At 50.0% G+C, this 14,087-nt stretch overlaps 1 protein-coding gene across 1 annotated transcript in view; it reads left to right on the forward strand.

The window, feature by feature from the left end:
• The first annotated feature begins 1,738 nt into the window (after positions 1 to 1,738).
• The window catches only part of prkcq (protein kinase C, theta), a 124,057-nt gene continuing 111,708 nt past the window's right edge, over positions 1,739 to 14,087 (forward strand). Inside the window, exon 1 of the mRNA XM_086010751.1 lies at positions 1,739 to 2,053. Within this exon, the coding sequence (XP_085866877.1) occupies positions 1,903 to 2,053 (151 nt within the window). The 5' untranslated portion in view covers positions 1,739 to 1,902. The remainder of the gene's footprint in view (positions 2,054 to 14,087) is intronic.

Consider the following 14,087-nt stretch of genomic DNA (forward strand, 5'->3'; position numbering starts at 1 on the left):
TCAAGTCTGGTAAAAACCCATCATTCAAGGGAATCACAGCACACCGACATTCTATAATTAAAAGCCAGAGTGCTGTAGGTCCACCTCCTACAAGTCGGCCGTAAAACACTGTTTAAAAGTGATTTTTAAAAGTACTTCCATTTATGATAGATTGGCAAAGCATTGCCTACTCTCTCCCTTCTGAAGTGGCCTACCTGAGAGCCAGGTTATTATATCCCACCAAAATGAAACCAAAATTCAGTTTGTCGCTGCTTAAATGATGGGTTGAGATTGCACTGAGTAACAAATGTGATGAGATGTTTTGGGAATTCCTCTGTGCACTATTCGAACAAAGACGTGAATCTTATACCGGTTAAGATTTTTGTTGAAATGATAGATAAAATCACTTCTCTTTTTTAAAAAAAAAATTGGCGGCTGTGCCTTCAGCTGCCGAGGCCCTAAGCTCCGGAATCCCCTCCCTAAACCTCTCCGCCTCTCTACTTCTCTCTCCTCCCTTAAGGCGCTCTTTAAAACCTACCTCTTTGACCAAGCTTTTGGTCACCTGCCCTAATATCGTCTTAAGTGGCTCGCTGTCAAATTTTGTTTTATAACACTCCTGTGAAGCGCCTTGGGACGTTTTACTGCATTAAAGGCGCTATATAAATAAAAGTCGTTGTTGTTTGTTGTTGAACGTGTCATCACAATAGTTACTAATATCACACATCATAATTTCAACTCCTGACTGAATATTATAATATGAGAAAGTGCTGCATTCTGCCATTTAATTCTCTGCTTTAACTTATGGATTTTTTTTTGTTGCTAATTTCCCCGCACCCCACTCCCCATTGTTCCGAAGGATTTGCTGCGATCAGCTAAATTAGCATAGACCAGGACTTGAAGCATAAACATAAACATTTGGCCCTTCATGAACCTTGTGCTCTGTTTCTCTTTGTATCAACTTTATTTTTATTTTTTAAAAACAGAAGTGATTGGAAGGGAGTGTGTACAAACCTTTGCGTTAAGTTACCTTTGAATTCAAGAAATCAAATAGGGAATTCAGAAGAAACTTCTTTACCCAGAGAGTGGTGAGAACGTGGAACTTGCTACCACAGGGAGTGGTTGAAGCGAATAGTATCGATGCATTTAAGGGGAGGCTGGACAAGCACATGAGGGAGGGGGGGAATAGAGGGTTACGCTGATAGAGTTAGATGAGGAAAGACGGGAGGAGGCTCGAGTGGAGCATAAATGCTGACATATCAGGAGAGAGGAAACCGCGATACAAACTGCAGTACAGCGGCACTCAGATTCTCCACACCAGGTGTGTAGGACGGTTCTATAGTAAGTTATCAGCATCCAGTTCTTATACATTTAAGGTGGAGATAGACAGATTTTTGCAAGATAAGAGAGTGAAGGGTTATGGGGAGCGGGCAGGGAAGTGGCTTTGAGCCCGAGATCAGCCATGATCTTAATGAATGGCGGAGCAGGCTCGAGGGGCCAAGTGGCCTATTCCTGCTCCTATTTCTTATGTTCCTATGGACTGGTTGGGCCGAATGGCCTGTTTCTGTGCCGTATATCCTATGTAAGTATATACGGTTTGAAATATTCCCTTTGAGACAATTCTGAAATTTGACCCCATACTTAATGCTGTGTGACATTTAGGTATGAGTGTGTAATGACCACACTCCCTTCACTCTTAGACCTTGCCAGCCTATTGCACGACTCCACCTCCCCGGTGACACATAAGGCTGCTTTGACCCAGCTTCTTCTTTTTTTCTCACCCTTTGCCTCACAGAAAAGGAAGTAAGTTAGCAGTTGATGCTTGATGTGCTGTTTTGTTCCTGGCAGACACACTTGGTCATGAGTGAGGCTCGGCGATTTGTTTGCTCCTCGATCTAACCACCACCCCCTCTCTGGTTGTTCATTATGTTATCCAAAGGTCTGACGGTCAAGATCTCCGAAATGTCGCCCTTCCTCCGGATTGGTTTCTCCAACTTTGACAACGGACCCTCCCAGCAGGCAGAAGATTTGCAGAGCCCTTACTGTGCTGTGATTGTGAAGGAGGCTGTGGACACAGGTAAAGCATTTAACTTGTCAAGTCCTCCGCTAGCCTTTTAATTCCCCCCCACTTCAACATAAACGAAACACCGCAATTGCGTTAAAATTAAACGGCGACGTGTAATACAAATTGTGTAATACCTGTACCCACCCAGCATCTCAGTGTGTTGCTGCAGGCAACTAGCCCAGTTAGCAATATTTTACAACTTTTGCTTGTTTGAAATGCTTTCATCTCAGCTTAACTTGACTCGAGCTGCTGTTTATTGCAGGGTTTTACCCAGCACTGCCTGTAATATCTAAGGGGAGCTATAGGGACTGTATCGGTGCTACTTTCACGCTGGTACCTGCTTCAAGCAATGCAGAACCAGCAGACCCGAGCTGTTGTCCCAGCTCCACATGGCTGTCCTGGTCAGAGTAAATGGAGGTCTATGCATATGTGTGTTTCCCTACCTGCACAGTGCCCCCTGTTGCGTTTGCAAAGATAATCCAGAGGCCGTAAGCAGAGTTCAGTTCATGTTGCTTTTTAATGGCTGCTCCACACACACACTCCCAGGCAAAAGCAATCGAATATCTATACACAATGCAATGATAACAGCACTATCAAACTCCATGTGCTCAGGCCAAGGCAATCGAGTACCTATCACCAATGTCAGACATAACATTCCCCACTCACAAATGGAAGTTAGTTAACTTTTAATGCAGCAAGTGGGCAGCTTTTTAATAGCAAACTCAGCAGGCCAAGCAGCATCCGTGGAGAGAGAAACAGAGTTAACGTTTCAGGTCTGGGACCCTTCATCAGAACTGGAAAAAGCTGGAGATGTAACGGATATTAAGCAGGTGCAGAGACAAGGGGGGAGCGGTTAGGAGGGGAGGAAGGAATTGAAAGAACATACTGTGCTTTTGTAAGAGGCAGGAAAGATAAAATGTTGCAAATGGGGATGGCAAAATCATACAGCATGAAAAATGGGGGCAGGGGTTATAGTTTGAAATTGTTGAACTCAATGTTGAGGCCAGAAGGCTTTAAAGTGCCTAATTGAAAGATGAGGTGCTGTTCCTCGAGCTTACGTTGAGCTACATTGGAACAGTGTAATAGGCCGAGGACAGAGAGATCAGAGTGGGAGTGAAGCGGTGAATTAAAGTGACAGGCGACCGGAAGCTCGGGGTCACCCTTACGGACTGAACGGAGGTGTTCCGCAAAGCGGTCACCCAATCTGCGTTTGGTCTCCCCAATGTAGAGGAGACCACATCGTGAGCAGCGAATACAGTGCACTAAATTGCAAGAAGTACAAGTAAATCGCTGTTTCACCTGGAAGATGGCTTCCCCCTATGGCGGTAGTTATACTGCAGCCTGTGTGAAACTGAAGGGGCTGTGAGAATAGCTGCTGAAAGTGGTCTCTCACTGCCTGCTTAAAGTCAATTTGTGGATTTGCCCTGAGTGACACTGCACAAATTGCACCACTTGCACAATTAAATCGCTTTACATATAGTCTGCAAGAGAGTTACATACCGCAAAAGGTGCAGCAAAGGTCGATGGCAGAGATAACTTTGGGATGAAAATTACACTTTGCATGTTAACATGTTCATATAAAATTCCTTTCCCTGCTATTTCAACAAAGGCCTTGATCTACTTCTCTTCAATGGGTTAACGCCTTCTTTGAAATAAGGGACAGGAGAATTTTGTACAGATGTGTTTGTTGCCAGTGTGGCACAGCACAATTCCAACCTGTTAATGTTGACCTGCGGTCACTGAATGGTGGCACTGCTTCACTCTCTTCTAAGGAGAGGCAATGCTCACTGCCTCAACCAGTTTACATGTGATTTGACTTCACTTATGAGGAGAGGTTGGAAAAGTTAGGACTGTTCTCCTTGGAACAGAGAAGGTTAAGAGGTGACCCAAGAGAGGTTTTCAAGCTGATGAGAGGTTTGGATCGAGTAAATAGGGAAAAAACTATTCCCTTTGGCGAGTTGGTCAATAACCAGAGGTCGTAGATTCAAAATCATTGGAAAAAGATCGAGAGGGAGATGAGGAGAAATGTTTTCACTCAGAGTGTTGTGGGGATTTGGAATGTTCGACCTGAAAAAGTAGTGGAAGCTGATTCCATAAATAATTTTAAGAGGGAGTTGGACGGCTACTTGAGGATGAGGAACTGACAGGGTTACGGACATACAGCGGTGATGTGGGACTGAGCACGACTGCTCTTTCAAATAGCCAGCACAGGCACGCCGGGCCGAATGGCCTCCTTCTGTGCTGCAAGTTTTTATGATTCTGTGAAACTTAATAATCAGAGTTAGCTGATTATTTTGCCCAGAGTGGTATTACTGTATTCAGAAAGACTGACTTGCATTTCTATAGCGCCTTTCACGACCACCGGACGTCCCAAAGCGCTTTACAGCCAATGAAGCACTTTTTGAAGTGTAGTCACTGTTGTAATGTCGGAAACGCGGCAGCCAATTTGTGCACAGCAAGCTCCCACAAACAGCAATGTGATATTGACCAGATAAACTTTTAGCGATGTTGATTGAGGGATAAATATTGGCCCCAGGACACTGGGGATAACTCCCCTGCCCTTCTTCGAAATAGTGGCCGTGGGATCTTTTACGTCCACCTGAGAGAGCAGACGGGGCCTCGGTTTAACGTCTCATCCGAAAGACGGCACCTCTGACAGTGCAGTACTCCCTCAGTACTGCCCTGGAGTGTCAGCCTAGATTATTGTACTCAAGTCTCTGGAGTGGGACTTGAACCCACAACCTTCTGACTCAGTAGGTGAGAGTGCTGCCCACTGAGCCACAGCTGACAGCACAGTGTTTAAATTGGTTGTCACTGCAAATCCTGAGACCACGGTGTGCACTATGACATTATACGGAAGAACAGATTGTGACAGTGTAAGTGCAAATTCAGTCTTCACAAGGTTCATGATAAGCTGGTTGATCTCCTGTGGCATTGCTCACAGACAAGAATCTTTTCAAAAGTGTCTTTCTTGGCCGGTAACTATCCCACCGCTGTCTCCAGATATTTCTGTCTCTCTCCTTCTTTATCCCTCTCTATATGGCATCCACACACTTGCTTTCAGGGCTGGGGTCGGTGGGGGGAGGTGGGGGGGCGTATTTCTTCAGGTCGCTATTTGTTAGTGACATCAATAATAGAGCAGAATTCCTAGCAAAGTCTGAAATTGATTCTTCTACAGTGGCGGTTCTCAAACCTTTCTGGTTGAAGGGGCCCTTTTCAAATTGATTAGTAATCATGGACCCCCCCCCCCGCCACCATCTAAATTTTAATACTCATAATGCGAAAGTGCTGCATGTAAAGTGTGTTTTAATAATGCTTTGAAGATAACAGGTATTGACTTACTGCTATCAATGAGATGGGTCTGCCGGCTTCTCACACCAGTTCTGGGCACTCCGCAGCAACCGATGGTCACTATTCGCCGCTTAGTGCCGGACAGTTTTTAAAGCCGTCCGCAGGCTGGCCAAGGTGAGTGAGGGCACGAGCACCCGCGCACGTGCTAGGACGCTGCTAAAAGCGCGACTCACCACCACACTGTCCCTCTGGCACGCTCTGTAACAGCTGCGCTGTGGGATTGTACGTGTTTGCGTGATCACATTCGGGCGTGTGTTTGAAGAGCCCCCGCAAGCGCTCTGATCACGTGTCAGGAGGGTGGCACACTGTCGCAGTGCCAGGGAGAGGAAACTGCTCGACCTGCAGGGCACGCTTGTTGCAAAGCGAGGGAGAGCTGTGGGCCTCTGTGAGGCGGTGGGCCCAGCCATTGAGAATAGTTCGTAAGAACTGAATCAGTGTCGGTTTTATAAAGAGGAGCAGGCTTGAAATTACCTCTGGTCACAGACCCCCTGGAAAGTCTTTAGGGACCTCAAGGGGTCCGCGGACACCAGTTTGAGAAACACCGTTCTAAAACGCTTACACAATTTTGCCAAATGCAACAAATATAGAAAATCTTTCTACGTGTACCATGTCACTACGACATTGTGACCAGCAGAAAGCTTTACCTCTAGTTGTCTGTATCTCTGTTTGTCTCCGACCCTTTTTCTCTCATCCATCGTCTCTATCTCTCTTTCCCTAAGAAGATTAGACCTTTAACTAAAGCAACATGGTCTTACTGTGATCTGGTTCGAGTTTTTGGACACATATCAAGACCTATCTACAAATGTACCTTTCCACCATCTGCAAGGCACAAGTCAGGAGTGTGATGGAATACTCTCCACTTGCCTGGATGAGTGCAGCTCCATTAACACTCAAGAAGCTCGACACCATCCAGGACAAAGCAGCCCGCTTGATTGGCACCCCATCCACCACCTTAAACATTCACTCCCTCCACCACCAGCGCACCGTGGCTGCAGTGTGTACCATCTACAAGATGCACTGCAGCAACTCGCCAAGGCTTCTTTGGCAGCACCTCCCAAATCCGCGACCTCTTCCACCTAAAAGGACAAGGGCAGCAGGCGCATGGGAACACCATCACCTCCAAGTTCCCCTCCAAGTCACACACCATCCTGACTTAGAAGTATATCGGCCGATCCTTCATCGTCGCTGGGTCAAAATCCTGGAACTCCCTCCCTAACAGCACTGTGGGAGTACCTTCACTCCATAGACTGCAGCGGTTCAAGAAAGCGGCTCACCACCACCTTCTCAAGGGCAACTAGGGATGGGCAATAAATGCTGGCTTTGCCAGCGACGCCCACATCCCATAAAAATGAATTTTAAAAATTTAAACATTAAAAATGTGACTTAACGTGATCTCATTCCTGGATATTTTCTCTACCAGTCACAATACCAACTGAGTCATTGTGGAAGCTTGTACTTTTCTTTCAATTTTAACATTTACTTTACTGTTGTAAAGAAATGTTCAGAGGCAAGGGTTAAAGTTCCTTGCTGTCTCCTGATGCCAAACTAGAAAGGTCCTCTGAACTATTCCCATCCCATGTTACCTGACTGTTTTCTAGAGACTAATGCAAATATTATTTTGAATGGTGTTCCTTCCATTTGCCATTTTATATCAAATTACTTCTACAACTTCACTGAATTTCCTCTCAGTTTATTACTGTGTCCAGGATACCATCCATCTGGTGCTGCTGCTGACATTACAACAGTGACTACATTTCGAAAGTACACTCCAGTGCAGTGCTGAGGGAGTGCTGCACTGTCGGAGGTGCCGTCTTTCAGATGAGACGTTAAACCGAGACCCCGTCTGCTCTCCCAGATGGATGTAAAACATCCCACGGCACTATTTCGAGGAAGAGCAGGGGAGTTATCCCCGGTGTCCTGGGGCCAATATTTATCCCTCAACCAACATCATTAAAGAAAAGATTAACTAGTGATTATCTCATTGCTGTTTGTGGGAGCTTGCTGTGCGCAAATTGGCTGCCGCGTTTCCTACATTACAACAGTGACGGCACTTCAAAAGTATTTGATTGGTTGTAAAGCGCTTTGGGACGTCCTGAGATCGTGAAAGGCGCTATAGAAATGCAAGTCTTTCTTTTTTTTCTTTCTCTCTCCTTTTTTCCATCCTTCCCTTTCTTTTCTCTCCCATAATGCAAGATGCTAATTGGTCAGTGAGAGAGGGCCAACTCATGAGAAACTATATCCAATGATAGAGCTTTGCGGATCTAGAAATTGACTAGAAACCGGCATATTTCTAGATTCAGCATTTATACTGACATACATTAGCATGTCATTTACATGGGTGCTCAAGAAGTTTGCAAATAACATTTTGAGGCAGCAAAGTGCTATCCCCAAGTCTAGTATGTCTCTTGTAGATGTGCATAGGGTATATTTTAGAACAACTGCTAGTTAAACCAGATTGTTTGATTCGAAGTAATGTGCCACGTAGGACATAAGGCACATGTTACATAGGATTACACAGGATATACAGCACAGAAACAGGCCATTCGGCCCAACCAGTCCATGCTAGCGTTTATGCTCCACTCAAGCCTCCTCCTGTCTTTCCTCATCTAACATCAGCATAACGCTCTATTCCCTTCTCCCACATATGCTTATCTAATCGCCCCTTAAATGCATCTGTTGGAGTCGACAGAAATCAACAGGCTGAGACTTTTCTTTAAGCAAAAACAAAACGTGTCTTTGATCAATCTCCACGAGGTCTGAAGGCTCAGCCCCATGCAGGGGCTATGACGTCATCATGCAACCGACGTCATGATGTCATCAAGTTCCTGACGCTCTTAATGGGACCCTGCACCCAATAACCCAACCCAGCATGTACATATCACAACATTGCTATACAAAGTGAATTGTGTTTAGGTACATATAACAGCATTGGCTATACATTGTGTTATTGTCCCTATGTGGTCTCCGCCACATACGTCCCCCCAGAATTCACTAGTACTGGCAATGTCAGTCGTTGGGGGGGGCGGATTACCCAGTTGGAACGGCTTCTCAATTCCGGGGTGGGGACCGGGGGGTTCGTCGGAGGGACCTCGGGCGCTCGGTGGTGGATTGAGGGTGTGGAAACCGGAGGTCGGCCCCGTCTCGGGGGCTGTGCCAACTCAACGGGTCGGTCCAGATCCAGGTGGGCGGCTTGAGACGGTCCACGGAAATGCAGTCCGGCTTACCGCCGACATCCACGACGAAGGTTTTGTCCCCGGTTTCCAGGACGCGGAATGGTCCATCGTAGGGTGGCTGAAGAGGTCCCCGGTGGGCGTCATGGCGGACGAAAACGTACTCCGCCGCACGAAGGTCGAGCGGAATGTGGGACTGCGGGAGGCCGTGCTGCGACGTGGGCACCGGAGCGAAAACCTTGGCGTTGTCCAGAAGGTCGGACCGCTGACGGGCTGCGGACCAAGGTTCCGTTGCGTTGGGGACGAAATCCGCAGCGGCTGTCCGTAGACGAGCTCGGCGGACGAGGATTGGAGGTCCTCCTTGGGAGCGGTCCTGAGTCCCAGCATGACCCACGGGGGTCTGTCGGTCCAGCCGTCGTCCCGGAGGCTGGCTCGGAGCGCGGCCTTCATGGAGCGATGAAAACGTTCGCACAGCCCGTTAGCCTGAGGGTGGTATGCTGTGATGCGGTGGAGTTTCAACCCGAGGCCTCGGGCGACAGCGTTCCAGAGCTCTGACGTGAACTGGGGCCCCCGGTCAGAGGAAATGTCAGATGGGGCGCCAAACCGGGCGACCCAAGTGCTGATGAACGCCCGAGCCACATCGGCGGCCGTCGTTGAAGACAGCAGGATGGCTTCCGGCCATCGGGTGGTTCTGTCAACCATTGTGAGGAGGTGGGTGAACCCACGGGAGGGCGGTAGGGGCCCCACCAGGTCCACGTTAACGTGGTCGAACCGCCTCTCGGGCACCGCAAAAGGCGCCAACGGGGCCTTAGTATGGCGATGTACTTTCGAGCGTTGGCATATCCCGCAGGTGCTGGCCCAGTCGCGAACATCTTTCCTGAGCCCATGCCAGACGAACTTGGCCGCCACCAGCTTCTGTGACAGCTTCCTGCCCGGGTGGGAAAGATTATGGACGGCGTCGAATACTTGCCATCTCCACCCTTCGGGCACGACGGGACGTGGCTGCCCAACGGAGACGTCGCACAGGAGTGTGGTGCCGGCAGCATCAAATGCATTGTCTGCTAGTTGAAGGCCCGTGACTGCCGTCCTGTAGGCCTGGACGTCCGGGTCGGAGGCCTGGTCGGCTGCCATGCGGGTGTAGTTGATGCCGAGGTGCACGGCGCTGGCGACGGCTCGGGAGAGACAGTCGGCGACGGGGTTGTCTTTCCCAGCCACATGCTGGATGTCTGTTGTAAACTCTGAAATGAAGGCCAACTGGCGTTGCTGACGGGCCGACCACGGCTCGGAGGCTTTGGCCATGGCGAAGGTCAACGGCTTGTCGTCCACGAACGCCGTGAACGGGCGGGCCTCCAGCAGGAAACGGAAGTGTCGGAGGGCGAGGTAGAGGCCGAGAAGCTCGCGATCAAAGGTACTGACCTTCCGCTCGTTGGGGCGGAGCTGCCAGCTGAAGAAGGCGAGCGGCTGCCAGGCGCCGTTGACCCACTGTTCGTGGACGGCGCCGACCGCATAATCCGAGGCGTCGGTGGTGAGAGCGATCGGCGCATCGGGCAACGGATGCGCCAGCATGGTTGCGTTAGCCAGGGCCCTTTTCGTGTCCGTGAAAGAATTGGCCATCTCATCAGGCCAGTTGACGGCGAGTTTGTCGGGCTTGCCTTTGAGGGCCTCGTAAAGGGGCCGCATAAACTGGGCTGCTCGGGGGACGAAACGATGGTAAAAGTTCACCATGCCCAAAAACTCCTGCAGGGCCTTAACGGTGAGGGGTCACGGGAAGTCCATCACGGCCTCCACTTTCGATGGGAGTGGCACCGCCCCGTCCTTCGTGATGCGGTGCCCGAGAAAGTCGATTGAGGACAGCCCGAACTGGCACTTGGCCGGGTTGACGATTAGGCCGTGTTGGCTGAGTTGTTTGAAAAGAGTCCGGAGGTGGGACACATGTTCCGTCCTGGAGGCACTGGCGATGAGGATGCCGTCCAGGTATACAAACAGGAACGTCAGGTCCTGTAACACGGTGTCCATAAGGCGTTGAAAAGCCTGTGCGGCGTTTTTGAGGCCGAATGGCATGCGGAGAAATTCGAATAGCCCGAACGGGGTGAACACCACGGTTTTCGGGACGTCCTGCGGCCGGACGGGGACCTGGTGATAACCTCGGACGAGGTCCACTTTCGAGAATACCAATTTCCCGGCCAGGCGGGCGGAAAAGTCCTGGATGTGTGGAATCGGATAGCGGTCAGGTGTCGTCGCGTCGTTGAGGCGCCGGTAGTCTCCGCACGGGTGCCACCCACTGCCTGGTTTCGGGGCGATGTGGAGGGGCGAAGCCCACGGACTGATCGACCGGCGGATGATGCCGAGGCGCTCCATGGTGTCGAACTCGGCTTTGGCGATGGCGAGCTTCCCTGGGTTGAGGCGCCGAGCGCGGGCATAGACGGGTGGACCGGTGGTCAAAATGTGATGTTCTACCCCGTGTTTGGTGGCGGCGGACGAGAATGTGGGTTTCGTAAGGTCCGGGAACTGGGCGAGGAGGCGGGAAAACTCGTCGGAAGCCGAGAGTGCACTGGACAACTGCGTCGTGCTGGACCCGCTGAGGGAACATGGGAGCGAGCTGAAGGTTTCCGCATTGATGAGACGTCGGTTCTTGACGTCCACCAAAAGGCCACTGGCGCAGAGGAAGTCAGCACCGAGAAGGGGGGTGGACACTTTTGCTGTGACAAAGTCCCAGGTGAACCATTGCCCGCCAAAACAAAGCGCCACGTTCTGTTTCCCGAAGGTGCGGATGGAACTGCCGTTGGCGGCTTCAAGGACGGGGCCGTGGTTCCCCCCTTGAATGTCTATGGTTGACGCGGGCAGGACGCTCACCTGGGCGCCCGTGTCGCAAAGGAAATGACGTCCGGAGTTGGTGTCTGTAATAAACAACAAACTGCCTGAACGGCCGACAGCCATGGCAGCCGACGAGTGGTCTTTAGTTTGCTTCGACGCGGGAAAACTGCACGGGGGCCGGTACTTCCTGGCTTTGGGGCCGAACTGCGCATGGTAGAAGCAGAGGCTTGAGGGTTGCCGCCATTGGGCTGTATCAGTGGGGGCAGGGCTCCGCGTGGCCGCGCAGTACTGTTGCCCGGCGGAGAAAAATTTGTCGGCCTCCTGGGCCAGGTCGCGGAAATCGGTAGTGGAAGAGTTGGCTAACGCCGACCGTACCTGACCTGGCAGCTGTTGGAGGAACAGTTCCTTGGAGAGAAAGCACGGCGTGTGTGTGCCCAGGAGAGCCAGCATGTGGTCCATCAGCTCCGAGGGCTTGGAGTCGCCCAGCCCGGGTAGAGAGAGAAGCCGGCGTGCGCGTTCGGCTTCGGTGAGTCCGAGAGTTCGCAAGAGGTGCGCCTTCAGCGTACCGTATTTGTTGAGATCCGGGGGGTTTTCGAGCAGGTTCACGACTCTGGCCGCGGTGGAGCTGCTGAGAGCAGAGATGACGTAGTAGTATCTCGTGTCGTCCGTGGTGATGTCCCGGATTGCAAAGTGAGCCTCGGCCTGGGCGAACCAAGCGGCAGCCTGTTGTTCCCAAAACTCAGGTAATTTGCCAGAAACGGCGTTCGTCGCCATTTCAGATGAGGTCTTTGGAATCGTCCAAAAGAGCAGCGGGGTCACCAATGTTGGAGTCGACAGAAATCAACAGGCTGAGACTTTTCTTTAAGCAAAAACAAAACGTGTCTTACTTTAATCAATCTCCACGAGGTCTGAAGGCTCAGCCCCGTGCAGGGGCTATGACGTCATCACGCAACCGACGTCATGATGTCATCACGTTCCCGACGCTCTTAAAGGGACCCTGCACCAATAACCCAACCCAGCATGTACATATCACAACATTGCTATACAAAGTGAATTGTGTTTAGGTACATATAACAGCATTGGCTATACATTGTGTTATTGTCCCTATGTGGTCTCCGCCACACATCTATATTATTCGCTTCAACCACTCCCTGTGGTACCAAGTTCCACATTCTCACCACTCTCTGGGTAAAGAAGTTTCTTCTGAATTCCCTATTTAATTTCTTGATGACTATCTTGTATTGACGGCCTCTAGTTTTGCTCTTCCCCACAAGTGGAAACACTCTCTCTGTATCTACTCTATCAAAACCTTTCATCATTTTAAAGACCTCTATTAGGTCGCCCCTCAGCCTTCTCTTTTCAAGAGAAAAGAGACCCAGCCTGTTCATCCTTTCCTGATAGGTATACCCTCGCATTATTGGTATCATCCTTGTAAATCTTCTCTGCACCCTCTCCAGTGCCTCTATATCCTTTTTATAATACGGTGACCAGAACTGCATGCAGTACTGCAAGTGTGTTCTAACCGAGGTTAGTACCCATGGTTAGCCATGCGGCGAGTTCCTAGACTTAATCATACCACCAGGAAAAAAAAACGCCATGAAAAGCGTACTTATCTTCACGGAGGAAAGCAAGGGTTAAGTCAGCTCTGGCTTCTCGTGTACCTTCTCGCACTGTCACTGGGCTAGGAGGAGCAGGCGTTGGCTGACCATCTTGGTCGTGAAGGATGTGTGAAGCAAAAAGGGGACGGACGTGAAGAAAAATCAGCTGGTTTTATTTAAGGGCCTACGACTACATCATACCACAATTCTGATTCCGCTGAACCTCTTTGCCGAAAGCACATGCAGCATGCGATTCACACCATAGTCTTGGATGGCCTGTTTCTTTAACAACGTATAATTCAAATGTCTATTTATTTAGTAAAAAGTCCATTCAATGGAAGGAAATCACAGAATCACAGAATCACAGAAACCCCACAGTGCAGATAGAGGCCATTTCGGCCCATCGAGCCTGCACCGACACATATCCCACCCGATCCCCGTAACCCCTACACCAACGCATATCCCACCCTATCCCCGTAACACCACGTATTTAATCCCACTAACACTATGGGTCAATTTATCATAGCCAATCATCCTAACCCGCACATCTTTGGACTGTGGGAGGAAACCGGAGCACCCGGAGGAAACCCACGCAAACACGGGGAGAATGTGCAAACTCCACACAGACAGTCGCCCGAGGCCGGATTCGAACCCGGGTCCCTGGCGCTGTGAGGCAACAGTGCTAACCACTATGCCACCGTGCTGTCTAACAAAGCTTCAAAGTAAAAGTTAATATCATTATTTAGGCAGGAATTTTGTCACTGTGTAATTGTTATTTTGAGTGCTGCACCATACGACCTCTGTCCCAATGAAGACTATATAGTTGGCTTGATTGGCACCTCTGCCACTGATCTTAATTTCCACCCCTCCACCACCAGCGCACTGAGGCTCCCGTACGTACTATCTACAGGATGCACTGAGAAACTCACCAAGATTACTTCAACAGTCATCCCTCCCCTGCAACCTCTATCCCCGAGAAGGACATAATATCAAATTATGAGGGGCTGAGATAGAGTGGATAGGAAGGACCTATTTCCCTTAGCAGAGAGGTCAATAACCAGGGGACATAGGGGGAAAAATTCAGTTGCTTGTGCCGCCCGTTAGCGCCTTAAG

This window comes from Somniosus microcephalus, chromosome 17, assembly GCF_052327205.1.
Source record: "Somniosus microcephalus isolate GS21.2 chromosome 17, FLI_Smic_1.0, whole genome shotgun sequence".
NCBI classification, from domain to species: Eukaryota; Metazoa; Chordata; class Chondrichthyes; order Squaliformes; family Somniosidae; genus Somniosus; species Somniosus microcephalus.